The sequence below is a fragment of the Bubalus bubalis genome, chromosome 18 (assembly GCF_019923935.1).
Source record: "Bubalus bubalis isolate 160015118507 breed Murrah chromosome 18, NDDB_SH_1, whole genome shotgun sequence".
Classification (NCBI taxonomy): domain Eukaryota; kingdom Metazoa; phylum Chordata; class Mammalia; order Artiodactyla; family Bovidae; genus Bubalus; species Bubalus bubalis.
This window is the reverse complement of record NC_059174.1, coordinates 35,115,605-35,143,546: the sequence shown is the minus strand read 5'-3', so window position 1 is coordinate 35,143,546 and position 27,942 is coordinate 35,115,605. Positions and strand designations below refer to the sequence as shown.

At 37.0% G+C, this 27,942-nt stretch overlaps 1 protein-coding gene across 2 annotated transcripts in view; it reads right to left on the bottom strand.

Annotated features, from left to right (window-relative positions):
* Positions 1-27,942, bottom strand: part of NFATC3 (nuclear factor of activated T cells 3) — a 93,897-nt gene that overhangs the window by 51,324 nt on the left and 14,631 nt on the right. For both annotated transcript variants that reach the window (XM_006040982.4, XM_006040981.4), the window contains exons 2-3: positions 10,273-11,407; positions 8,308-8,470 (exon numbers count right to left, since the gene is read on the bottom strand). In XM_006040982.4, coding sequence (XP_006041044.1) covers positions 8,308-8,470; positions 10,273-11,407 — 1,298 coding nt within the window. The remainder of the gene's footprint in view (positions 1-8,307; positions 8,471-10,272; positions 11,408-27,942) is intronic.

Genomic DNA, 27,942 nt, shown 5'->3' with positions numbered 1-27,942 from the left:
GTGGTTATCACTTGGTTATACCACATAAGAAACGAAAAACTGTGACGTTTGCTTGTTTTATAGATCTTCAACCAATTCTTCTGTTTTCAGCCTCACCTCACACCCCACTTTCAGAGATATCAGTGCTTCAACCCTTTGAGCCTTCCCAAGGTTCTTTAGTGTAAAATGATTTCTGGTTCTTATGTAAAATGATTTCTCCAACCAACAAGCTTAAGCTTTAACTGCTTAATGTCTAATGAAGGTAAACATGTGTTTAATCCAGTATATTGAACTGGAAATTTCAGTTTCCTGTAAATACTTAAATATTGTGTATTTAAGAAATCTATTAATATTAGTTGTGATATCTTTTTACATCTTGGTATAAACAAGTTAATAAATTTTAAAGCTTTAAATGAATGGAAAATATTCCATAAAATGATAAAATGTCAATATGATTACAGTAGGAAAAAAAAAAGCCTAAATAAATCGCTAACTAAAGAAGAAATAGTAAAAATGAGGGTGTACATGTACATATGCGCACAAATAAAGTTCAGTCATTTTTCCCTTTTGGTTTGTATGGAGGCAGATGGGGTAAGTGACAATGCAGAAACAGATTCCTCCACATTTTGACCCAGAGGTGAAAAAATAAAGATAGAGAGTAGAGATACACTTTAACTAAATTAGCTCATTTAATTCTAAAACTCCCATGGAATTTATGCCATTTTCTTTATAGATGAAGAATCTGAAGCTAAGAAAGGTTAAGGAACTACCCCCAAATTCATGGTTAACCATCCTTTCTGCTATACTTACTGCTTTTTCATGTTCAATCCTACATTGAACAAATTACTCTATGGAACCAAGTGTTCATATAGTGGAAGAGAAAGTACCAACAACTTTACCACTTGCCCCACAGTACTGTGAAGAGGACAGCGTCCATTTTGTCATCTCCAGAGCCTAGTATAGCACCTAGCATGTTAGAGGCATCTAATTATTGCTGAATGAATGAATTTTGGAACGAGAGAGTACAATTTGGTGGAACAAAATGACACCAGGTTAGTCAACAGAATTATTTAAATAAGAATTACAGCCACTAAAGTGATTACTTTAAATGAAGTAGTAAAATCTAAAATAGAAAATATAAATTAAAAACTTTATTACTATCTATAAAGTTACCCAAATATCACATAACATACCAGTAAGTACTATTCAATATATTCCAAAGTATGCCAGTTGTATTAGATGACTCATATTAATACCAGTTTGGCAAAGACATAAGCCACCTGTCCTTTATATTTGATAGTAAAATGAGCCAGTGATGGAGGAAGGTAATCAGGCATATAAAATTTCAAAGGGAACATATTCCATAATACATAGTTCAGCCAACATCTGCTCCAAGCATATATACTACAGCACAGGAAAAACAGGGCTTCTCCTTCGCATTTCAAGGATTTTAAAAGAAGATCAAATTAATTAGACTATTATCCCATCCCATCCCATCCCATCCCATTTGTTACCCATGTTATAGGAAACAAATTATTGTTACTGTTAACACTACTCTAAAATCTTTCTTTTGGTATCAGGACACTTCTCTTCAGATCACCTTCTGGGCTGCAGAAGAAAGTAAGCTGTTTGTTATGATTCTGTATGTTTCCATAGCAAAGGTCTGTGTGTGCTTAATTTAACTAAAGCTGGAGGGTTAAAGCCCGAAGGTCACTACAGGACAGACTAGAGCAGCTTCAAAAAGGGGAGTTCTATTATCAGTTCTGCTACCTTACTTGGAGGGAGGGGATCTGAATATATTAATATTAGAAACATGATATACAATGTAGAGATACTAAAAGTTCAAAACTTCCAAAATATCAACTGCTTCAAACTGTAAATGTGCATATAACAATATCATATAAAAAGTCATTACCTGGAAACGAATCTTAGTATATGATGAATACAAAGTCTAGTTATGGAAAAAAATACTATAATCTCCATCTTAAATTTCAGTAACATTCAGGGTAAGACTCAAAATATTTATTCCTTTATAAAACTTATCACTGTATAACAAAGTATGTGTGTAGTTTTATGCAATTTTATCCCATATGTAGATTCAAGTAACCACTGTAACAGTCAGGATCCAGAACGCCTCATTACCACAAAGGAATGCTCTTGTGCTACCCCTTTACATTCACAATCTTCAACCAATTCCTGTTCCCTGGCAACACTAATCTAGTCTCCATCTCTACTAATAGTGTCACCTATACAAATGCAATCACAATAATGTAACCATTTGAGACTGCAGCCTGGCTTGCTGCAGTCCATGGGGTTGGAGAAACTCAGACACAAATAAGTGACTAAACAACAACAAATACTTACTGAGCATTTTTTTTTTTTTTTTTTTTTAACTGAGCATTTATTATGTTCTTTACATGCAACATTTCATTTGATCCCCCTTAACTCTTTTTTTTTTTTTTTTCCCTACACCCTAACCATTCCCCTTAACTCTTAACTAGGTGTATTATTATCCTCATTTTAAGAAAAAGGAACAGGAGGTAAGGTTCCATCCATAATTAACCTCTATCACATCACAGATTAATCTTATCTACAGAAAGTGTTAGTCACTTAGTCATGTCCGATTCTTTGCAACCCCACAGGCTGTAGCCTGCCAAGCTTCTCTGTCCATGGGATTCCCCAGGCAAGAATACTAGAGTGGAAAGCCATTCCCTTCTCCAGGGGATCTTCCCAACCCAGAGATTGAACCCAGGTCTCCCACACTGCAGGCGGATTCTTTACTATCTGAGCCACTAGGGAAGCCCCTTCTCTACAGAAAACTAACAATTCTACCAAAAAACCAAAAACTGCTGGAGATAATAAATGAATTCAACAAAGCAGAAGCACATAAAGTCAACACATGAAAATCAGCTGCATTTCTATACACAATGAACAACCTGAAAAGGAAATTACAAAAACAATTCCACTTACAATAGCACCAAAAAGAATAAAATACCCAGGAATTAACACAATGAAAACTACAGAACATTGCTGAAAAAAATTAAAGACATGAATAAATAGAAAAAATCCTATGCTCAAGAACTGGAACCTAAAGCAATCGACAGATTCAATGCAATCTGCATAAAAATCCCAAGTTATTTTTACAGAAATAGAAAAATCCATCCCAGAAGTCATATGGAATCTCAAGGGACTCTGAATAGCCAAAACAATTTTCAAAAACAAAGAACAAAGGTGAATACACCCACTCTTAGATTTCAAAACTTACTATAAAGCTACTGTAATCAAAACACTGTGGGACTAGCATAAAGGCATCAAGACCAATGGAGTAGAATAGACAGCCTAGAAATAGAACTCTTGCACTTATGGTCAAATGATTTTTTTTCAGTTTTGTTTTTGGCCATGCCACACAGCTTGCAGGATCTTATTTCTCCAAACAAGGACTGAACCTGGGCCCCAGCAGTGAAAGAGCTGAGCCCTAACCACTGGATCACTAGGAATGATTTTTAACATTCAATGAGGAAAGAACTTTTTTCAACAAATAATGCTAAGAAAACTAGGTACCTACATGCAAAAGAATATAAATGAATCCATACCTAACACCATATACAAAAATTAACTCAAATTGAGAAAAGACCTAAATATTGTATGATTTAAACTATAAAATTCTTAGGGAATCTTTTTTTTTTCTTGGCTGCTGTCACATGGATTGTGGAGTCTTAGCTCCCTGGTCAGGGATTGAACCTGGGGCCCTGGCAATGGAAATACTAAGTCCTAGCCAATGGACTGCCAGGGAATTGCCCCTTCCCTTATTTGGGGGTAGGAAATTCATTTAAGCACGTGTAAATAATTTTTCTCCTGGTAAAAGAAGTCAATTTCTTAACTTTCTATGATGACCTACAAAGTTCTATGATGACCTATAAGACCTTCTAGAACTAACACCATGAAAAGATGTCATTTTCATCATAGGGGACCGGGTGGCAAAAGTAGGAAGTCAAGAGATACCTGGAGTAACAGGCAAGTTTGGCCTTGGAGTACAAAATGAAGCAGGGCAAAGGCTAACAGAGTTTTGCCAAGAGAATGCACTAGTCATAGCAAACATCCTCTTGCAACAACACAAGAGATGACTCTACACATGGACATCACCATCAATACCGAAATCAGAGTGATTATATTCTTTGCAGCAGAAGATGGAGAAGCTCTATACAGACATCAAATACAAGACCGGGAGCTGATGGTGGCTCACATCATGAACTCCTTATTGTAAAATTCAGACTTAAACTGAAGAAAGTAGGGAAAACCATCAGACCATTCAGGTATGACCTAAATCAAATCCCTTACGATTATACAGTGGAAGTGACAAATAGACTCAAGGGATTAGATCTGATAGACAGAGTGCTTGAAGAACTATGGATGGAGGTTCATGACACTGTATAGGAGGCGGTGATCAAAACCATCCCCAAGAAAAAGAAATGCAAAAAGGCAAAATGGCTGTCTGAGGAGAACTTTCAAATAGCTGAGAAGTGAAAGGCAAAGGCGAAAAGGAAAGATATACCCATCTGAATGCAGAGTTCTAAAGAAGAGCAAGAAGAAATAAGAAAGCCTTCCTAAGTGAACAATGCAAAAAAAAAAAAAATAGAGGAAAACAATAGAATGGGCAAGACTAGACAGCTCTTTGAAAAAATCAGAGATACCAAGGGAATATTTCCTGCAAAGATGGGCACAATAAAAGACAGAAATGTGATGGGCCTAACAGAAGCAGAAGATATTAAGAAGAGGTGGTAAGAATACACATAAGAACTATGCAAAAAAGATCTTAATGATCTGGATAACCATAATGTGATCATTCACCTAGAGCCAGACATCCTGGAATGCAAAGTCAAGTGGGCCTTAGGAAGCATCACTACGAACAAAGCTAGTGGAGGTGATGAAATTCCAGTTGAGCTATTTCAAATCCTAATAGATGATGCTGTTAATGATGCATTCAGTATGCCAGCAAATATGGAAAACTCAGCAGTGGCCACAGGACTGGAAAAGCTCAGTTTTCATTCCAATCCCAAAGACAGACAATGCCAAAGAATGTTCAAGCTACTGCACAATTGCACTCATCTCACACGCTAGCAAAGTAATGCTCAAAATTCTCCAAGTCAGACTTCAACAGTATGTGAACCGAGAACTTCCAGATATTCAAGCTAGATTTAGAAAAGGCAGAGGAACCAGAGATCAAATTGCCAACATCTGCTGGATCATAGAAAAAGCAAGAGAGTTCCAGAAAAACATCTACTTCTGCTTTACTGACCATGCCAAAGCCTTTGACTGTGTGGATCACAACAAACTGAAAAATTCTTCACGAGATGGGAATACCAGACCACCTTACCTGCCACCTGAGAAATCTGTATGCAGGTCCAGAAGCAACAGTTAGACCTGGACATGGAATAACAGACTGGTTCCAAATTGGGAAAGGAGTACGTCAAAGCTGTATACTGTCACCCTGCTTTTTAACTTATATGCAGAGTACATTGTGCAAAATGCGGGGCAGGATGAAGCACAAGCTGGAATCAAGACTGCCAGGAGAAATATCAATAACCTCAGATACTCAGATGACACCACCCTTATGGCACAAAGTAAAGAGGAACTAAAGGGTCCTTTGATGAAGGTAGAAGAGGAGAGTGAAAAAGCTGGCTTAAAATTCAACATTCAAAGAACAAAGATCACGGTGTCCAGTCCCATCACTTCATGGCAAATAGATGGTGAAATAATGGAAACAGTGACAGACTTTCTTTTCTTGGGCTCTAAAATCACTGCAGATGGTGACTGCAGCAATGAAATTAAAAGATGCTTGCTCCTTGGAAGGAAAGCTATGACCAACCTAGGCAGCATATTAAAAAGCAGAGGCATTACTCTGCCAACAAAGGTCCGTCTAGTCAAAGCTATGGTTTTTCCAGTAGTCATGTATGGATATGAGAGTTGGACTATAAAGAAAGCTGAGCGCCGAAGAATTGATGCTTTTGAACTGTGGTGTTGGAGAAGACTCTTGAGAGTCCCTTGGACTGCAAGGAGATCCAACCAGTCCATCCTAAAGGAGATCAGTCCTGGTTGTTCATTGGAAGGACTGATGCTGAAGCTGAAACTCCAATACTTTGGCCACCTGATGAGAAGAACTGATTTACTGGAAAAGACCTTGATGCTGGGAAAAACTGAAGGTAGGAGAAGGGGACAACAGAGGATGAGATGTTGGATATCATCACCAACTTGATGGACATGAGTTTGAGCAAGCTCTGGGAGTTGGTGATGGACAGGGAAGCCTGAAGTGCTGCAGTCCATGGGGTCGCAAAGAGTCGGACACAACTGAGTGACTGAACTGAACTGAACTGAAGAAAAGTCAAAGACACAAGAAATGGGGAATTTCCTGGTGGTCTAGTGGCTAAGACTTAGTGTTTTCACTGCCAGGGCCCTGGTTCAATCCCTAATCAGCAAACTAAGACTCCGGAAGCTGCATGGTATGGCTTAAAAAAAAAAAAAAAAAAGGTAAAAGAATGAACCAAAGAATCCTTCTTCTAAATGAAGCTCTCATTTAAGAGTAAACTAAAGTTCTAATAACAAATGGTAAAATTCCTATGTTGAGTTTTCCTGAGCTTTCTTTTTCTTTCAGTTTTATTGAGCTATAATTGGCATACAGTACTGAAATTTTAAGGTACACAGCATAATTGCTTGATTTACATATATTGCAAACTTACTACCATGATAAATTTCATTAACATCCATGACTTCTTACAGTTATATGGGGGGAGGGTGTTTCTCGTGATGAGAACTTTAGGATCTACTCTCCTAGCAACTCTCAAACATAACATAACTACAGTCACCATATTGTACATTACATCCCCACTACTAATGTTTTAACTGGAAGTTCATATCTTTTGACTACCCTCATCCATTCCCCCTCTTCCAACCCCCTGCCTCTGGTAACCATAAATCTGATCTCTTTTTCTAGAACTGACATTTCTTCTTACAAGTCATTTAAAAACCCACCTAAAATGTAAAGGTTTGTTTGTTCTTCATGTTTAGATAATGAAAATAAATCATAAAATATGCTAGTATAGGAAATGATCAGCTATAAACTGTATTTGTTCAATTAATTTCTCCACTACAATACACAATGCCGTAAGACAAGCACTAAGAGAAAAAAATAAATGACAACATATTACAACATTGCCGTTCTGATGTTTGAGTATATAAAAGCAACAAATAATTTCATACATGAAAGAATCCAGGGAATAAAGAATCCAAAGCCCTCCTTAAACATTTAAACAAAAAAAAGCACTTTAAAAAGAAATAAAAAAGAATTAGTACTAAACCTGGAATCCAACTACATATAGAACTAAGCTAAACAATAGGAGTGGTGGGACATAAGGCAGAGAGATGACTACAGATTTGAAAAGAAGATTAATTAATATAAGCAGCAAAATTCAGGAGGTAGACGGCAATGCAGGGAGAAGAAGTTTAAGAGAGACAATTACCTCATTTTTCAGAGTAGGGAGCAATTTGTAACATTTAAATCTAAGACAAAAATTCAATTTATCAATAATTTATTTAATTTCTTTAGCCTTAGAAAGACTGTTCAGTATCTCTTAAAGTGAAGAACAATATCCAGAATTTAGCAGTTCATATAGTTTTGGTTCATTTTTTTTAATGTTTCATTCAAGTAAAATTAAAGTTAATATTCAACTCTTAAAACTTACATATTGTATTTTATACACTCAGATATAATTTTAATCATTTCACTTTAGTTTTATTTTCTAATAAATTAATTTAATTACAAAGATGTTCAATATATAGTCCTAAAAAATCCATTCATTTTTCTAGTCATCCATCTACTCTTCCACTAAACATACAAACAGAATTACCTGGATTGTTAATCAAATGCCAACGACTGCTTATTTCTGAAGGATTTAGACTTGAGATAATTCATTGCTTTATTCTTTTTACTTTTCTGTATTATTTGGACCTTAAACAAACATGCATTGTACTTATAAACATAAACAGTCTTTTCTTTTAGTCAGAAAAACAATTATTTGACCATTATGATCTTTCCCTAGAGGTTTACTAGCTGAAGAGTCAGTCCAGTAAGAATATCTTTTAGCCTAGCCAAAAAAAAAAAGAAAAAAACCCATAATGCAGAAGTGCAACTGTATCAACAAGGACACAAAACCTCAATGGAAGCTTTTCAGGTTTGAAAATTTTCTCTCTTCAGGCTCAGCAGTACCTGACTGAATGGACCCTACCAACAACAGATATATGGTATCTGCAAAACAGACCCCTAAAATCTCATACCTTCACCACAGGATGTCCCCCAGTAGATGCTTTTACTGCTCCTCGGCTACCTTCAGTTTCATAATGGGCTCGGTGATGAGTTTTAGGTTGCACTTCTATTTTCAGTTCACATTGTCCAAAATGAGTTGGTAAAGGCCAGTCTAGTGGAGGTAATGAAGATGTGCTATAAACAAAACACACAAAGACCCATTTCACCATGCTATTATTGCCAGCCAAACAGTGATTCAAATTATTTCTTTGAAGGCACCAACATTTCTTCCTATGATCTTTGAAGTGAAGTATTTAAAAAATAAAATTTAAAGAAAAAGAAAAAAAACACAAAACTTCACTTAGTAAGTTGTAACCTGGATACAGAGGGCATTTTAGAAATAATTAACCTGATAATAAAATCAATTTTATTTATTTTTGGTTTCTATTTTTTTAAAAAAAGGACAAATTCTAATATTTCATTTAAAACTAAAAAATTCCATAAAACTATAACTATTTCTCAACTATGTGTATAACCACAAAAACAATCAAAACAATTTTTAAATAGCTTAAAGGGGACAGGTTCATTTAGATATGTTAACAATGAAAATATGGAATTAGAAAAGAAACATCTTCTAAGTCTATAGGTATATTAATGGACCCAAAGCTAGAATGATTTGTATTAAAAAGTAATATCTTCTATTTAAAAAAATATCTTAATAATTGGTGAAATGAGACTTTAAACGTCTTTTCTACCTTTGAATGCTACCATGCCTGGAGTAAATTTCTAAGTTATTTCATTGTTCCCCTTAATATCCTTGGCCTAGCATTACCAGCTACTCTGAAGCTCAAAGGTAGTAATTTTTATTAGTCTGAAACAACAACTCAACTTCATCAACTCTCAGCAAGTTTCTGCACTTGTTTAAGCAAATCCCTAAAAAGATTAAGATAATTTTCAGAAGCAAAGTGATGGGTTCAAAGTAGTCTTCAATAGCATAATTCCACATTATAATTTTCTAAATATCTAGATTCAGAAATAAACATTTGTACCAATAACAAAGCATTTTTTAAAAAAGTAAACAGACCCACCTTTAACACATGATAACTTATCTTCCCTAATCAATTACAGATTAGATTGATTCTAAAAATGGCACTGTGATAACTGATAAGCCATTTAGAAAACAGTCATTACAACAGTCTTCAGTCCTTAGGTGGATTCAAGATTCGAAAAAATATATATATGTACAAATACAAACAGCATTTATGTTACATACATATATTATAAAAATTATACATAAAAATTAGAAACGTGAAAGTTAGATTTTCTCTTTATTTGTAGTTATTTTAGAGTGGGATAGGCTTTCAAATATAACATAAAATCTAAAAGCTGTGAAGGAAAAGACAAATTTGAATATATAAAATTTAAAAATTCCTCTAAACCAACAATAAAAATCACACACTTATATGAAGTCTAAAAACAAAATAAATTATGGAAAAAACCACTTGTCACAAATATAAAAAAGGCAAATTTCACTTGTATATTATTGAGTTCTTAAAAATATAAAAATTCAAAAATATATATATAACATCCCTAAGTGGGAATAATTAGTAATTTAATTTATACTATTATCTTTTTTTTTTTTAAACTTTACAAAATTGTATTCGTTTTGCCAAATATACTATTATCTTTTATAAGAAGCTTTTGTGGATAAGAAAATTCATTCTGAAAGAAGAAAATTCATTCTAGGGCTTCTAATGCAATTTGTTATTCTTTACAATTCATTATACACTTTTAAAATGATAACTTTAACCTATTTAAAGACACTTTTAAGACTACAAGGAAAATAAATGTGGTCTTTTAAGTTGTCTGGAAGAAACTAAAGAACAAAAAGGAGGAGGAAAGATGGTCAAATTATTCTACATAGATAATGTAGTAATTACATGCCACCAATAAACATAAACATGAAAAATGACCATTCGTCATTTCCATCAACTCACCGAAATATAGGGGTGTGACCAGGCTTTGGTTTGCTCCAGGTAAAGGGTGAAGGAACTGAAAGAAATTGGTCACCAGATGAATCTTTCTTTAAAGGATACTGAGATCCAAGGCCATCATCTATTGAAGTTTCCCGTGATGGTGAAAGATTCCCTTGGTCATCTGAACAGAGTTCTAATTTTCCTGGTAGAATGAGAGCTTGATCTTCAGAAGTCTTCCTTGTTTTCAGAGGAATATCAGTTTCTGCACAGTACTGAAATGGAAAAATCGCAGGGCCAAGCCCTGATCCACCCTGGACGGAAGCATTGAGCCAGGTATCTTCTGTTACACTTCCCCTGGGGGAGTGACCAGGAGAAGGAACAGGCGAATGATGCGGTGAAAGGGACCCAGGGTAACAAACCTCAGCACTAGAGTGCCGCCGTTTCCCACAAGGGGAAGTAGGCCTTGATGAGGGTCCTGAGGCTGGCCTGGGGCTCAGCCAATTCTCATCAGTGATACTAGATCTAGGAGAGTGGCAAGGAGATTGCCTAGGTGACAAGGAATGTCCAAGTCCATACTGTTGATGCCAGGACTCTTCTCCAGGGCAGCCTCCTGGAGAGCCACCAGGAGAAGTCAGAGGGGATCCGAGAGTAAATCGGGCAGCAGCTTCATTCAACTCCGAATCCACATCATCATAAATATGTGAAAGAGATTCACAAGAAGACGCATCTGAGAACCAGCTCCTAGAAGAGATGCTACTGGCAGGACTAGGACTAAGGGAAGATTCCCGGTAGGATGGCTCAAGAGGAAGATAGAGATGATCTCTAGAAGGCCTTTCCAAATATTCCCTTTCTGGGTCATTTATGTGTAGGTCATCTTCATGAGCATCAATTTCTTGATGACAGTTAGGAGAGATGGATGTAATTTGAATACTTGGGCACTCAAAGGGTTTGGGACCACTTAATGGGCTGTATTTAGATTCAGGAATTTCACAAGTTCCTTCATAGTTTTTGTGACCTTGGAGCTGAAACGATGGTGACAAAACAGAAGAGTGAGACGGTAATCCATGATGTGGTAAGCAAAGTGGTGAGTTTAAAGTAGATGGAGGTGGATCTACATTAAAGATGTAAATGGATGCACAATCATCTGGCTCAAGATCTATGGGGGTTGGGGGGAGCAAAAAAGAAAAATAATTAACAAAACAAGAAATTCGAAATTTTAGATGTATAAATTACTAGATGAGAACGTAAATAATAATAATCTTGAGAGAAGAGAGTGGAACAAAAAATGTACATCATTAGCTCCACTAAAGAGTGGCGTGTCTGTGTGTTTTAATGTATCTGTGGATACATGCAATTATCATTTTTTATGCAATTTTTTCTTTTTCTTTATTTCCACATTTTTCTAAAATTGAGAATCTGAAAACAATAAATGCTTTTATAAAAGAAATAATCACATCCATAATTCTAAAAAAATATCCACAAAACTATATAAGGATACGATCATATAAATTCAGCCTCATCTGGAGTCAGCAGGTTAAAATGAAGTAAATAAAGGATAAAGCAGAGTTTTTGAAAAGTTTTTAATTGTAAATATACACACTAGTTTATTAATGGAAAGGATACGTTGTTGTTTAGTCACCAAGTCGTGTCTGACTCCTTGTGACCCCCTGGACTGCAACACACCAGGCTTCCCTGTCTTTCACTATTTTCTGGAGTTTACTCAAATTCATGTCTATTGAATAGGTGATGCTATCTAACCATCTCATACTCTGCCACCCTCTTCTCCTTTTGCCTACAATCTTTCCCTGCATCAGGCTCTTTTCCAATGAGTCAGCTCTGGGTATCAGGTGGCCAAAGTACTGGAGCTTCAGCTTCACCATCAGCCCTTTCAATGAATATTCAAGGTTGATTTCCTTTAGGATTGACTGGTTTAATCTCCTTGCAGACCATGGGACTCTCAAGAGTCTTCTCAAGCACTATAGTTCGCAAGCATCAATTCTTTGGTGCTCAGCCTTTCTTATGGTCTAACTCGCACATCTATACATGACTACTGGAAAAACCAGTAGCTTTGACTATATGGACCTTTGCTGGCAAAGCAATGTCTTTGCTTTTTAATACGATGTCTAGGTTTGTCAAAGCTTTCCTTCCAAGGAGCAAGCGTCTTTTAATTTCATGACTGCAGTCACCGTCCACAGTGATTTTGGAGCCCACGAGAATAAAATCTGTCACTGCCTCCACTTTTGCCCTTCTATTTACCATGAAGTGATGGGACCGCATGCCACGATCTCAGTTTTTTTATTGCTGAGTTTTAAGCCAACTTTTTCACTCTCCTCTTTCACCTTCATCAACAGGCTCTTTAGTTCCTCTTTGCTTTCTGCCATTAGAGTGGTATAATCTGCATATCTGAGGTTTTTGACACTTTTCCCAGCATTCCTGATTCCAGGTTGTGATTTATCCAGCCTGGCATTTCGTATGATATATTTTGCATGTAAGTTAAATAAGCAGGGTGATAATATACAGCCTTGACATATTCCTTTCCCAATGTCAAACCAGTCAGCTGTCCCATGTAAGGTTCTAACTGCTGCTTCTGGACCCACATACAGGTTTCTCAGGAGACTGGTAAGGTAGTCTGGTGTTTTCATCGCTTCAAGAATATTCCACAGTTTGTTGTGATCCACACAGTCAAAGGCTTTCTTGTAGTCAATGAAGCAGATGTTTTTCTGGAATTCCCTTGCTTTCTCTATAATCCAATGAATGTTGGCAGTTTGCAACACTGGAGGGACAGAAGAATCAGTTTCTTCAATCAAGATGTTATTTTTAAATTTAGTGTAATTTAGGGCCTTCCCTGGCGGTCCAGGGTTAAAACTCCATACTTCCAATACAGGCAGGGAGTATGGGTTCGATCTCTGGTTGGCTGCATGGTGTGGACAATAAATAAAGTTTTTTTAAAATTTAGTGCTATTTAGGATTGAAATGATTCTGTATGAAATATGATGTTTTCAGGCTGCAAAGGATGGAAAACTGAACTCAAAAACAGCTGAAGGGGAGGTGATATTTATCATTCAGCAATAACACAATATCCAAAGGTAGAACAGCTCCAGTATTGGTTATTTCTTCAGTTCAACAACAGTTTCTTTCCATATTCCCATTTTGCCCGTCGTAACTTTGTCGTATTCACTTTTCAATCATATATGTGTATTTTGCCCTAAAGCCAAAAGTAATGTGATCATTCAGTTAAATATTTTTCGAGTAGGTACTATATAGCAGACACGTTGTAGACACTGAAAACATATGAATAAACAAAAAAAGTCCCCATCCTCTTAGATCTTACATTCTAGTAAAATGTCAGATGGCTATATTTGCTATAAGGAAAAATAAAAAAGAGTAAGGAGAATGGACTAAGTAGGAGGGGAAGTTAATTTGGATAGGTTAGGAGACTGACAAAAACAAAAATTTTAAGTATTACTAAGTAGGGGGAAACAGTCTAAAGAAGGAACCTATTTTACCGAGTACTGGGATGGCCTTTCTGAGAAGACAGCACAAGAACCAGCAAGCAAAGAAAAGGGAGGTGGTGGTGGTGGAGAGGCATGGGTACACAAGCTTCAACACCAGGGCAGCTCCAACACCGCAGGACAGCACCAGCAAACAGTGAGTCAGATAAGAGCTCGGCTTCTCTGAAGAAATGAAAGGCCCAACTATGCTAGAGCTAGCTAACAGCTGAAAGGGGAAAACTGAAAGAGGCAAAACCTAGAAGGATCATGGTAAAGAGTTTAAATATTATTCTAAGGACAATATAAACCAGCAAAATTTTAAAAAGGGAATGGCACGATCTCTACTATATTTGAGGATAATTTCATTCCTAGTTACTACAGTAAACCTAGGATTGACCAGAACAGGAGGGTTTCATTTTTTTGGATCAAGAGTTTAAAATGGCAGATTAAAAAAACTCACCCCTGTAGTTGAACAAAAATGGGACTATACTTAATGCTACTAAACTATATACTTATAAACGGCTAAGATGGTAGATTTTATGCTACGTATAGTTTACTAAAATTTAAAAAACAAAAATACAAAAAACTGCTGGTACATTAGTTCAAAGCAAGATAGCAGCACCTAACTATACAAAGTCACTGACTTCTTTACTACCATACTCTCATAGTTAAAACCCAGTTTTACTTAGAAATGTACTTAATAAAGTAGCAAAAATTATCAATATATTAAACTTGAAGCCTTTGAGTGGGAAGAAAAGGGTGGGTGAAAAGAGAATAAAGTTACCCTTGGAAGATATGGGTTCATTCAAATGTATTATTGTACCAGTGCCATTTTGTGTAGAATAATGCTGAAATTCACACCCTTCACACGAATAAATTGCAGATGAAGAGATATATTTTATATCAGAATGATGTCTTAAAGCACTGTTGAGATTTGCATATAAAATTTCGGGGAGTGCTGTTTTATCTTTTTCCCTAAGCGTCACCAAAGCCCACATTCTGGAAATAATGAGTTGCCACTACAATCTCCCTATGATAAATAGTCCTACATCTAGATTTCCAACTCTAGAATTCTCAGATTCATGGTGCTTCAAAAATTTGACCATCTCAAGACTTATTTGCTCCCTTCAGCCACCAGGGGGCCCCAGGCAAGCATGCAGTAATCTAGGCAACACAGGCTGCCTACCAATGTATTTAAACTGTAAAGCAGGCACTGGCAGAATACAGCCCACAGGCCAAACCTGGCCTACCACCTGTTTCTGCATGGGCTACAAGCTAAGAATGGCTTTCAAATGGTAAGAAGAAAATCAAAATAATACTGTTTAATGACACAAAATAATATGAAATTCAAATTCTGGTATCCACAAATAAAGTTTTATTGGAATATAACCATGCTCATTCACTTCTGTACAGCCTATGGTTAATCTCACAGAACAATGGTAGAGCTGAGGAGCTGTGAGAGATGTTTCCCACTGTTACTTGGTGCACTAACAGATTGCAGTGACACACTGGACAGCATTCTGAGTGCAATGCATACTGAGGTAACACTACAACATTTTTAAAAACTTACCAGTGCAAGGACTTCCTGGTGGTCCAATGGTTAAGAAACCACCTTGCAATGCAGGGGATACAGGTTTGATACCTGGTGAGGGAACTGAGATCCCACCTGCTGCAGAGCGACTAAGCATGAACATGTCACAACTACTGAGCCTGAGCTCTCTGGAGCCTGTGCACCACAACTAGAGAGTCAGCACCCCATAACGAAAGATCCTGCATGTCACAACTAAGACCCAACACAGCCAAATAAATAAATACTAAAAAAAAAAAAAAAAAAAAATTCAGGCAGGCGACGGGACGTAAAAAAGAAACAAACAAAAAACTTGTCAGTGCATAGATATCACTAAAAAGAGGAAAGACAAGAGTGGACTTCAAATTGAATGTCATGCTTCTAAGGCACAATGGAGTGTGGGCTATCTCCTTATCAAATTAGAGGGCAAAGCATTATGTTTATTGTGCAACAACATTATGGCTGTGCTGTAAGAATACCTTATACATCAGCATTACCAGTAAGCATTCATCACAATACCCCTACTACTACTACTACTACTACTACTAAGTCGCTTCAGTCGTGTCCGACTCTGTGCAACCCCATGGACTGCAGCCTACCAGGCAAGATTTTTTCACAAGAAGAAAAGGTTAAAATGAGGCTGTAACCAAAGAAAGTTTCTGAATGGTTCACTTGTCAGGTAGGCAAAAAAAGCCATTTACTAATGGTGAAACTTAAACTGTGTCTGATTGCTGTGACTGAAGAAATGTCAGAGAAAATAAACTGGTAAAGACCATCAGCAAGAATGACTGAAAGACTGAAAACACTGGTAGCAACAAGAAGCAATTACAAAACAAGGCAAAAAGTTTCAAGGTTTTCCTTGGCTCCTGATGTGTAACCAAATGTTACTGATTCAACTTATTTATTATTTACTTGAAGACTCAATGCAGAGTTTACTGAAGAATTATTAGCCTCCTATGAATAGTCTGTATAAGCTTCCCAGGTGGCTCAGTGGTAAAGAATCTACCTGCCAATGCAAAGAGATGCTGGAGACACAGGTTATGTTCCCTGCGTCAGGAAGATCCCTTGGAGAAGCAAATGGCAACCCATGCCAGTATTCTTGCCTGCGAAGTCCCATGGACACAGGAGCCTAGTGGGCTACATACAGTCCATGGGGTCGCAAAGAGTTGGATACAACTTAGTGACTGAACACGCATGCATGAACAGTTTGCATGGAACAACTTCAAGCAACAATGTTTTCAAAATTGAGAAAATAGTTTAGTACCACCTAAGTGGACTCTGTTAGGATGTTATTATAACTGGTACTGGTAGAAATATATGTGAGAATACTATGATAACAAGAATACTATGAACAACTGCACACCAGCAACTTAGGCAATAGACAACAAACAGGCAAATTCTTACAAGCACACAAATTACCAAAAGTGATTTGGAAGAAACAAAAATTCTCAAGAGGCTGATATCAAGTAAACAGACTGAATCACTAGCAAAAAAATTTCCCAACAAAAGAAGTCCAAGACAACATGGTTTCATTGGTAAATTCTACCAAACATTTAGAGGAGAGTTAACAGCAATCCTTTTCAAACTCTTCCAAAATATAGACGAGTAGATATCACTTCCTAAACATTCTATGAGGCCAGTTTTACCCCGATGCCAAAGCAGGACAAAAATACCACAAGAAAACTACAGGCCAATATCCCTTATAAATATAGAAAGAAAAATTCTCAACAAAATACTAAACAAATCCCACACCACATTAAAAGGATCAAGTGGAATTTATCCCAAGAACGTAAGGATAGTTCAACATACAAAATTCACTTGCCTCATTACCAGAATGAAAAAAACAAAAAAAACAAACAAAAAAAAACACATGATCATCTGAATTGACAGAGAAAATATATGTGAAAGATTTCAATACCCAATCATGATGGCAGGGGAGGGGAGGGATATTCAGCAAACTAAGAACAGAAAGAAAGTCCTTAAAATGAACAGCGGAGTTTACAAAAAACCCACAGGTAGTAGTATCATACTTAACAGTGAAAAACTGGAGGCTTTCTCCCCTAAATTAGGAACAAGACAAAGGCACCAGCTTTCACCACTGCTATTCAACATTGTACTGGAAGTCCTAGTCAGCAATTAGACAATAAAAGAAAATAGAAAGCATCCAATTTGGAAAGGAAGAAGTAAAACTATCTCTATTTGCCAATGACATGATTCTATATATAGAAACTCTCATAGAATCCACAAAACACAACTAAAGCTAATAAACAAATTCAGGGAAGTTGCCGGTTAAAATATCAACACCTACAATTCAGCTGTGCTTCTATATGTTGCAAAGAACAATCCAAAAAGGAAATTAAGAGAATTCTATGTATAACAACCTCCAAAATATAATATTTAGGAATAAATTTAACTAAAGAGGTGATACTTGCACACTAAAAACAACAAAATATTGCTGAAAGAAATGAAGGAAAACCTAAATAAATGCTAAGAGACTTCCTTGTTCATGAACTGGAAGACTTTAATGTTGTTAACACTGCAATACTTTACAAAGAAACCTACAGAGTCAATGCAATCTCTACCAAAATTTCAGTGGCTTTTTCTGCAGAAATGGAAAAACCAATCCTCAAATTTATATGAAACTGAGAGGCCTAGATCAGCCAAAATAATATTGAAAATGAAAATCAAAGCAGAACTCACACCTCACAATTCAAAACTTACTACAAACAGTGCACAAGGAAAGATGTACAAACTAATGGAACAAACAGAACTGGGAGTGGTATATGGGATACAGTTCCCTGTGTTATATAGTAGGTCCTTGTTTATTTTTTTATATAGTAGTGTCTGTCTGTTAATCCCAAACTCCTAACATATCCCTCCCTACTCCTTCCCCTTTGGTAACCATAAATTTGTTTTCATGTCCGTGAGTCTATTTTGGAAATAAGTTGATTTCTCTAATTCTTTTTAGATTCCACATATAAGTGATATCATATTATACTTTGAGTCTGACTTAGTTCATTTTATATGATAATCTCTAGGTCCATCCATGTTGCTGCAAATGGCATTAATTTCATTCTTTTTTATAGCTGAGTAACATTCCATTGTTAAACATACTGCATCTTCTTTATCCACACATCTATTGATGGACATTTCCATTGCTTCCATGTCTTGACTATTGTAAATAGAGCTACTATGAACATAGGGGTGCATATACCTTTTTGCATGTTAGCTTCTGTGTTTTCTGGATATATGTCCAGTAGTCGGATTGCTAGATCATATGGTAACTCAATTTTTAGTTTTTTAAAGAATCTCCATACTGTTCTCCATAGCGGCTGCACCAATCTACATTCCCACAAACAGTATATAGTATGCTTCCCTTTTTCCCATACCATTTTCAGTATTTGTTATCTGTAGACTTTTTGATGATGGCCACTCTAACTGGTGTGAAATGATATCTCACTATAATTTTGATTTGCATTTCTCTAATAATTAGCAATGTTGAGAATCTGACCAAATGAATTTTTAAATTTTTATTTGTTTATTTTTGGCTGTACTGGGTCTTCATTGCTGCATGTGAGCTTTCTCTAGTTGTGGCAAGTAGGGGCTACTCTCTAATTGCAGTGTGCAGGCTTCTCACTGCAGTGGCTTCTCCCGTTGTAGAACATGGCCTCTAGGGTGAGCGGGCCTCCATAGTTGTGGCATGAGGGCTTAGTTGTCCCACAGCTTGTCGAATCTTCCCAGGCCAGAGATTGAACCTGTGTTCCCTGCATTGGAAGGAAGCTACTTAACCACTGGACCACCAGAAGTTCTGGCCAATTAATTTTTGACAAGGCTGCTAAGACAATTCAATGGCGAAAGAATAGCCCCTTCAACAAATGGTGCTGGGACAACTAAATAACCACATACAAAAGAATGAAGTTGAACCCCACCTCACATCACACACAAAAATTAACTCAAAATGGATCAATGACCTAACTGTAACAGCTAAACCCATTAAACGCTTAGAAGAAAACACAGGTGCATACTTTCATGACCTCAGATTTGGCATGGATTCTTAGATTTGACACTAAAAGCATGAACAACAAAAGAAAAACTAGATGAAATGGATTTCATAAAAATTAAAAACTTTTGTTCTTCAAAAGATACTATCAATAAAGTGAAGAAAATCCAGAGTATGGAAGAAAATATCTGCAAATCATATATCTAATAAGGGTTTGGTATCCAGAAAATATAAAGAACTCTTTACAACTCAACAACCAAAAGACAATCAATTTTTTAAAAGGGCAAAGGACCTGAACAGACATTTCTCCAAATAAGATACATAAATTGTCAGCAAGCATGTGAAAAGATGTTCAACATCACTGGTCAGTAAGAAATGCAAATAAAAACCACAATACCACTTCAGACCCACTAGAATGGTTTTAATTTTAAAAGAAAAGACAAACAAAAAAACCCTAGAAAATAATAAGTGTTGTATTGGTGAGGATGTGGAAAAATAGGAATCATTATACATTAATGGTGGCCAAGTAAAATGGTGCAGAGGCTATGGAAAACAATCTGACATTCAGATTGCTTCAAAAAAAGTAAACATAAAATTACCACAGGATCCAACAATTCTATCTCTAGGTATATACCCTAGAGAACACAAACATATGTCTTGAAAGAAGCTTATACACAAATATTTATAGCAACATTACTCATAACAGTCGCTAAGTTGTGTTTGACTCTTCTCGACCCCCATGGACTGCAGCACACCAGGCTCCTCTGTCCTCCACTATCTCCCAGAGTTTGCTCAAATTCATGTCCACTGAGTAGATGAGGCTAACCATCTCATCCTCTGCCACCCCTTTCTCCTTTTGCCTTCAATCTTTCCCACTGTCATGAAAAAAGCTGCCAACATTCATTGGATCATGGAGAAAGCAAGGGAATTCCAGAAAAACATCTACTTCTGCTTCATTGACTATAGTAAAGCCTTTGACAGTGTGGATCACAACAAACTGTGGAAAATTCTTAAGGAGATGGGAATACCAGGTCACCTTACTGGTCTCCTGAGAAACCTGTATGTGGGTCAAGAAGCAACAGTTAGAACTGGACATGGAACAACTAACTGGATCAGTGAATGAATAGGGCAGCAAATTATGGTGTATACATACAATGGAATACTATTCAACCATAAAAAGAGGCAAAATATTAACAGATGCTGCAACCTGGATGAACCTGAGAAACACACCAAGGAAAAAAAGCCAGACTGAAAAGGTCACATATTGTATGATGCCTTTTATATGATAGTTTCAGAATACGCAGAAGCAGATTACAGGTTACTGAGGTTTGGGGAGGAGAGGAAATGGGGAGTGATTACTTAATGGTATGGGGTGTTTTCAAGAGGTGATGAAAAAGTTTTGAAACTACAGAACTGATAGTTGCACAACACTGTGAATACACCAAACACCACTTAACTGTAATCTTCAAAATATTTAATTGTGTTATAAATTTATAAATTTACCTCAATAAAAAAACAAAATCAAATCGAAAGAACTCGCACACAGAGAACTGAAAACACACATTCACCCATTCCTTACTGAAACTCCGTTAAAGGATAGTAAAAGGGTTTTTTTAAGGGTGTAAACTCACAAGAAAAACAACAACAAAACAGGACATGAAACCATGCCAACAAAACTTTTAGAAGCTGGAATGTAGGACACATGGTAACTGATTTAGCACCTGAAAAAGCTAAATCTTGAGCCAACAACAGGGAAAAGAAAACTTATTTCCAATAAAGAAATCCAAACACTCAGGCAATACACTACCAGGTACTTTTGGAAGTAGACAGGAAGGCAAAGTTGAAAACAAGATTGACACCAAGTTTACTTATTTAGTGAGTCACTAATCACCTCCCCAATTTCACATACCTTCTAACTCTGCACTACTGGACGACTGTCCCTCTAGGCAGAAGGCTAGAGATTTTCTGAAGAAGTAAAACAAGATAACTGAGAGCCAGTAACCGAAAACAGAGTGAGGAACTAAAACGTCTCTCTAAAAACGTGTATATTGAAACCCCCAGGACTTTTTCTTCCCTTGTCATAGTACAATGGACTTATACTCTGCAAGCAACACACTGAGCACACAGCTGACCTAGCAAAAACCCTATAATGAGGCCTGCAGTTACCAAGTGCCACTTGTGATCATGGAACTGCCATTAAGATTTTGGTGCCCCATTAAAAAAAAATAAGCAAATAGCCAAAGATCATCAAAGATCCAAGAAAAGCTTCAACATTAAAGACAGAGGCAAGTAGAGAAGAAAAGAAATATGGAAGGAAAAGACTATGCAGTAAGATGGAAATCTCAACAATAAAACTCATCTCAACAACCTCGGAGAAAAAAGAAGACATTGCAACCCCAAAACAAGAACATATGGTTACTTAAAAAGATAAAAGAAAGAGCCCCTAGAAATTAAAAGTAACAAATGAAAGGCTCAAAGAAAAACTGAAAGATCAAGTTGAAGAAATTCACCCAAAAAGTTCAGCAAAAAGACAAACAGGAAATGGGAGAGAATATCAGAATTGGTCCAGGAGTTCCAGCTAAAACTTTTTTAAGTTCCAGAAGAAGAGAATAGAAAAATGAAGAGGAATAAAGGATCACTGAAGAGTCCAGCACAATGGGTGAAAAACAGATCCTGACTGATACACATCATCACTAAATTTCGGAATACAAAAAACTAAGAGGAAAAACTCTAAAAATGGAAGGCGAGAAACAGGTTATACATAAAGAACATAGAAATCAGAATGTCATCAGACTTCTCAAAAGCAGTTCTGGAAGCTAGAAGAAAAATGGAGAGCTATACCTTCAAAAACTTGAGAAAAAATTATATTTAATCTAGATATCTAAAACCAGGAATAATGAAGTGTGAGGAGAGAATATAGACATTTTAAAACATTGAGTTGGCCAGAAAGTTCCATAACATCATACAGAAAAACCCAAACAAACTTTCTGGCCAACCCATATGTAAGCTCTTGAATATTTACCTCCCATTACCTCTCATATGGTCCTGGAGTAAATACTCCACCAAAATGACTGTGAAGTAACCAAGCAAAAGGAGAATATATGATATATAGCCAAGAAACAGATGATGCAATAAAAGGGAAAGGAACTCCTTAAGACGATGGAGAAGAGAGATCTCAGAATGACAGACGTACAACTGCCTAAGCTGCACAACCAGTCCAGGTTTGAGAAATTTAGAAGGCTCTAAGAGAGAAATTTTCAAGAAAATAAAATTGATAGACCAACTAATGTGTCTGAAAGTGTTGAGAAGAGATTCAGGCACCTGGAGGAGACCTTAGGAATGAATTAGTTTAAGTACACAGAACAGTACTTGAACCATGAAATTCCAGATGTTCAAGCTGGATTTAGAAAAGGCAAAGGAACCAGAGATCAAACTGCCAACATCCGCTGGTATCATCGAAAAAGCCAGAGAGTTCCAGAAAAACATCTACTCCTGCTTTATTGACTATGCCAAAGCCTTTGACTGTGTGGATCACAACAAACTGTGGAAAATTCTTCAAGAGATGGGAATACCAGACCACCTGACCTGCCTCTTGAGAAATCTGTATGCAGGTCAGGAAGCAACAGTTAGAACTGGACATGGAACAATGGACTGCTCCATATCAGGAAAGGAGTACGTCAAGGCTGTATATTGTCACCCTGCTTATTTAACTTATATGCAGAGGACATCATGAGAAACGCTGACTGGATGAAGCACAAGCTGGAATCAAGATTGCCAGGAGAAATATCAATAACCTCAGATATGCAGATAACACCACACTTTTGGCAGAAAGAGAAGAACTAAAGAGCCTCTTGATGAAAGTGAAAGAGGAGAGTGAAAAAGCTGGCTTAAAACTCAACAATCAGAAAACAAAGATCATGGCATTGGGTCCCATCACTTCATGGCAAATAGATGGGGAAACAGTGGAAACAGTGACAGACTTTATTTTTTCAGGCTCCAAAATCACTGTAGATGGTGACTGCAGCCATGAAATTAAAAGACGCTTGCTCCTTGGAAAGTAAGCTACGACCAATCTAGACAGCATATTAAAAAGCAGAGACGTTACTTTGCCAACAAAGGTCTGTCTAGTCAAAGCTTTGGTTTTTCCAGTAGTCACGTATGGATGTGAGAGTTGGACCATAAAGAAAGCTGAGCGCCGAAGAATTGATCCTTTTGAACTATGGTGTTGGAGAAGACTCCTGAGAGTCCCTTGAACACTAAGGAGATCCAACCAGTCCATCCTAAAGGAAATCAGTCCTGAATATTCATCGGAAGGACCGAAGCTGAAGCTGAAACTCCAATACTTTGGCCACCTGATGCGAAGAACTGACTCACTGGAAAAGACCCTGATGCTGGGAAAGATTGAAGGCGGGAGGAGAAGGGGACAACAGAGGATGAGAAGGTTGGATGGCATCACCAACTCAATAGACATGAGTTTGAGTAAGCACCAGGAGCTGGTGATGGACAAGGAAGCCTGGCATACCGCGGTCCATGGGGTTGCAGAGAGTCGGACATGACTGAGTGACTGAACTGAACTGAAGTACATAGAACAGTAATGACCACAGGGCTTCCCTGGTGGTCCAGTGGTTAAGAGTCTGCCTACTAATACAGGGGACAACGGGTTTAATCCCTGGTCCGAGAGGATGTCACATGCCATGGAGTAACTAGGCCCATTACCACAACTACTCAGCCCACGGCTCTACAGCTGCAACTACTGAAGCCTGCATGCCCTAGAGCTGGTGCTCTGCAACAAGAAGAAGCCATTGCAATGAGAAGCCCACTCACCTAAGCCAGAGAAAACCGGAGTGCAGCAATGAAGATCCAGCAGAGCCAAAAACTAATTAATTTTAAAAAAGCCTAAATGGGGGACTTAAAGGAGAAAACTGCAACGGAGAACACTGCCTTAAAGTCAAATCTACCACTTACTAGCTGTCTTATCTTCATCAGTTTTTCCTGCTCAGCTTCCTCCCTTATTTACCATATCCCAAACCTCTCATCTCTTCAGTCATCTTCTCCACAGTGACACCTCATTTAGCAAGGGATCTTGACCCTACTTGACAAAGGTAGCAGAAAGCGAGGATCTTCCATATCACCCTCAAAAAAATATATATCTATACAAATTCTACGATCATCTTTTCATTTCCTTCCTCATAAAAAGTGCCTTGTCTTAGATATAAACCAACTCTCCCCACCTCTGATCTAAATTCCATACCCAAGTTCCATCAGCTATCTTCTCTTTTATAACTTCAACCTTCCCCTTCTCTCTTTTTCTTACTCGCTACTTCCCTCAATCTCTTACTTTCTTTAAAAAGCTTCCCTAAGGGCTTCCCTGATGGCCAGTGGTAAAGAATCCTCCTGCTAATGTAGCAGACACAGGTTTGATCCCTGGTCCAGGAGGATCCCACATGCCGAGGAGCAACTAACCCCTTGAGACACAACTACTAAGCCTGTGCTCTAAACTCCAGAAACCACAACTACTGAGAGCATGCGCTGCAATTATTGAAAACTGCGTGCCCTAGAGCCCGCGCTCCACAACAAGAGAAGCCACCATAATGAGACACCTGTGCGATGCAACTAGAGAGTAGCCCCCACTCTGCACAACTAGAGAAAAGCTGGAGCAGCAATGAAGACCCAGCACAGCTAAATATAAATAATAAATAAGTAATTTAAAAAAACAAAAGCTTCCTTGATATGAGTTCTTCTTTAGGGTCTTCTCTCTCCTCCTTCCTCTAAAACTATAGCTTCTCATGATGAGCAATTCTGCCCTCCTGGAACATTTGATAATGTCTAGAAGCATTTTTGATTGTCACAACTAGAGGGCTACAACTGGCATACAGGGACCAAAGATGCTACTAAAGAACTTACAATACACAACTCAGCACCTCTACTTATTTTTTTGGCTGCACCATGCAACTCATGGGATGTTAGTTCCCCAACCAGGGATCAAACCCGGGCCCCCTGCAACGGAAGCATAAGTACCAAACACTGGACCACCAGGGAATTTCCTCAGCCCCCTTTAAAACAAAGAATTATCTAGTCCAAAATGTCAGTAATGCCAAAGCTGAAAGACTTTGCTCCAGAAACTAAGTTTTTAAAAAGAATAATGTACTGTCACTGTCAGCACTTCACTCTTTAGCATCATCTGGCTTCCAGTCTCATCCATTCACTGCACCTGTGTTGATCTCCTTGAAGAAACAGATACATCAACCACTCCTCTTTCTTAAAATTCTGTTTGAAAAGCAATGATGAAGATGAAAGCAGAGAATAGAGAAAAATTAATGAAACCGAAACATGACTTTAAGAGAAGACCAAGTGAATTAAAAACTTACGGTCACACAAAATCCTGTATGTGACTCTTTACAGAAGATTTATTCATAACTGCCAAATATCAAGAAGAACCGAAACATCTTTCAACAGGTAAGTAGATTAACTGTGACACATCCATACAATGGAATACTTTACAGTGATAAAAAGGAACTAGATATTTCTTCATACAATGACATGAATGAATCTTAAATGCTTTTTGCAAAGTGAATGAAACCAGACACAAAGGAAAGAAGGAGTGGGTGAATTTTTAAAATAACGCATCTGTTTTTTATGGTATTCAGGTAAGGAATAAATAACTCTATGCATTTGCCAAAACCCAAAGAACTGTACATCACAAAGAATGAAACTTTAACCTATGCAAATTTTAAAAAATCAACAAGGAGTTTGGGGAATTCCAGGATGGAATGCATACAATGCAAAAAGAATGTACTGTTTTACAAGCACATGATATAATCTCAAAAAGTATCCAGAATATATAAAGAATTCTTAAGACTCAACAACAAGTAAACAAACAACCCTATTTAAAAATGGAAATATATTTAGGACTTGAATACACATTTCAGCAAAGAAGATGTAAAAATAGCCAGTAAACACATGAAAAGATGCTCAACATAATTAGTAATTAAAGAAGTGAAAATCAAAAGCACATTGAGAAAACACAATGGAAAAATAACAAGTATTAGCAAGGATGTAGAGAAACTGGAACTCTCATACACTGCTAACAGGAATATAAAATGGTGCAGCTCTTTTAAAAATAGTTTGGTATTCCTCAAAAGGTTAAACATAGAATTAATCTATGATCCAGCAATTCCACTCTCAGGTATATGCCCAAGAGAAATGAAAATAAAGGTCTTACACAAACTCTGTATATGAATATTCATAACAACACTTACAATAACATCAAAAAATATTAACTACATAAGGATAAATCAGACAAAAAATGTATAAGACTTGAACACAAGAAACTCCAAACTATTGTTGAAATTAAATAATAGCAATATAATAAAATAAAAAGATATTTAATAAAATATATGAAGAGATACATTTCTGGATTTAAAGACTCAATCCTGATATTTGTTCTCCTGAAACTGGTCTATAGATTCAACACAATCCTAGTTAAAATTTTACTAGGCATTTTTGTAGAAGATGGCAAGCAGATTCTAAAATTTATACGGATAGGTAGAAGGTTTAGAATAGCCAAAACAATCTGGAAAAGAACAAATTTGGAAAAAATGACACTATCTGATTTCAAGAGTATTATAAAGGTACAGAAATGACAGTATAATAATGGTAAAGGACAGACACACAGCTTAACACAGAACAGAGTCCAAAAATAAGCTCATACATATATGGTCAATTGAGTTTTCAAAAAAGTTCAAAGGCAATGCAGTGGGGAAAAGGATAGCTTTATCAAGAAATAGGGCTGGAAGAACTGGACATCCATATGTAAAAACAGTGAGCTTCGGTCCATACCTCACACCACATGCACAAAAAATTAATAGATAGATCAAAATAGATCACAGAACTAAATACGATACCCCAACTATAAAACTTCCAAAAGAAAACCTTGGAGAGAATCTTTGTGAACTCGAGTTAGGCAAAGATTTCTTTTTTTCCTTGCAATTTATTTCTTTTAAAAGTGAAGTGATGTCACTCAGTCGTGTCCGACTCTTTGAGACCCCGTGGACTGTAGCCTACCAGGCTTCTCTGTCCATGTGATTCTCCAGGCAAGAATACTGGAGTGGGTTACCATTTCCTTCTCCAGAGGATCTTCCCGACCCAGGGATCAAACCCAGGTCTCCCACATTGGAGGCAGACGCTTTAACCTCTGAGCCACGAGGGAAGCCTATATTCCCCATGTTGTACAATATATAATTGTAGCTTATTTTCTATCTAATATTTTTTACCTCTCAATGCTCTACCCTTCTAGTGCCCCTCTTCCTTTCCCTCTCTCCACTGTTAACTACTAGTTTCTTCTCTATGAGGTCTGCTTCTTTTTTGTTATATAGGTTAGGCACAATTTCTCAGCTATAATATCAAAAGCATAATCCATAAAGGAACAAATGTCATCAAAACTAAAAACCTCTGCAAAGGACAGTTAATGAAAAGACAAGCCATAGATTAGGAGAAACTCTTGTAAAGCATACATCTGATAAAGACTTGTGTTTAAAAAAAGACTTCTCAAAACTCAACAATAAAAAACAATTTAAAGGATGCAAAGACTTGAACAGACACTTGACCAAAAAATTATACATGGATGATTTAAA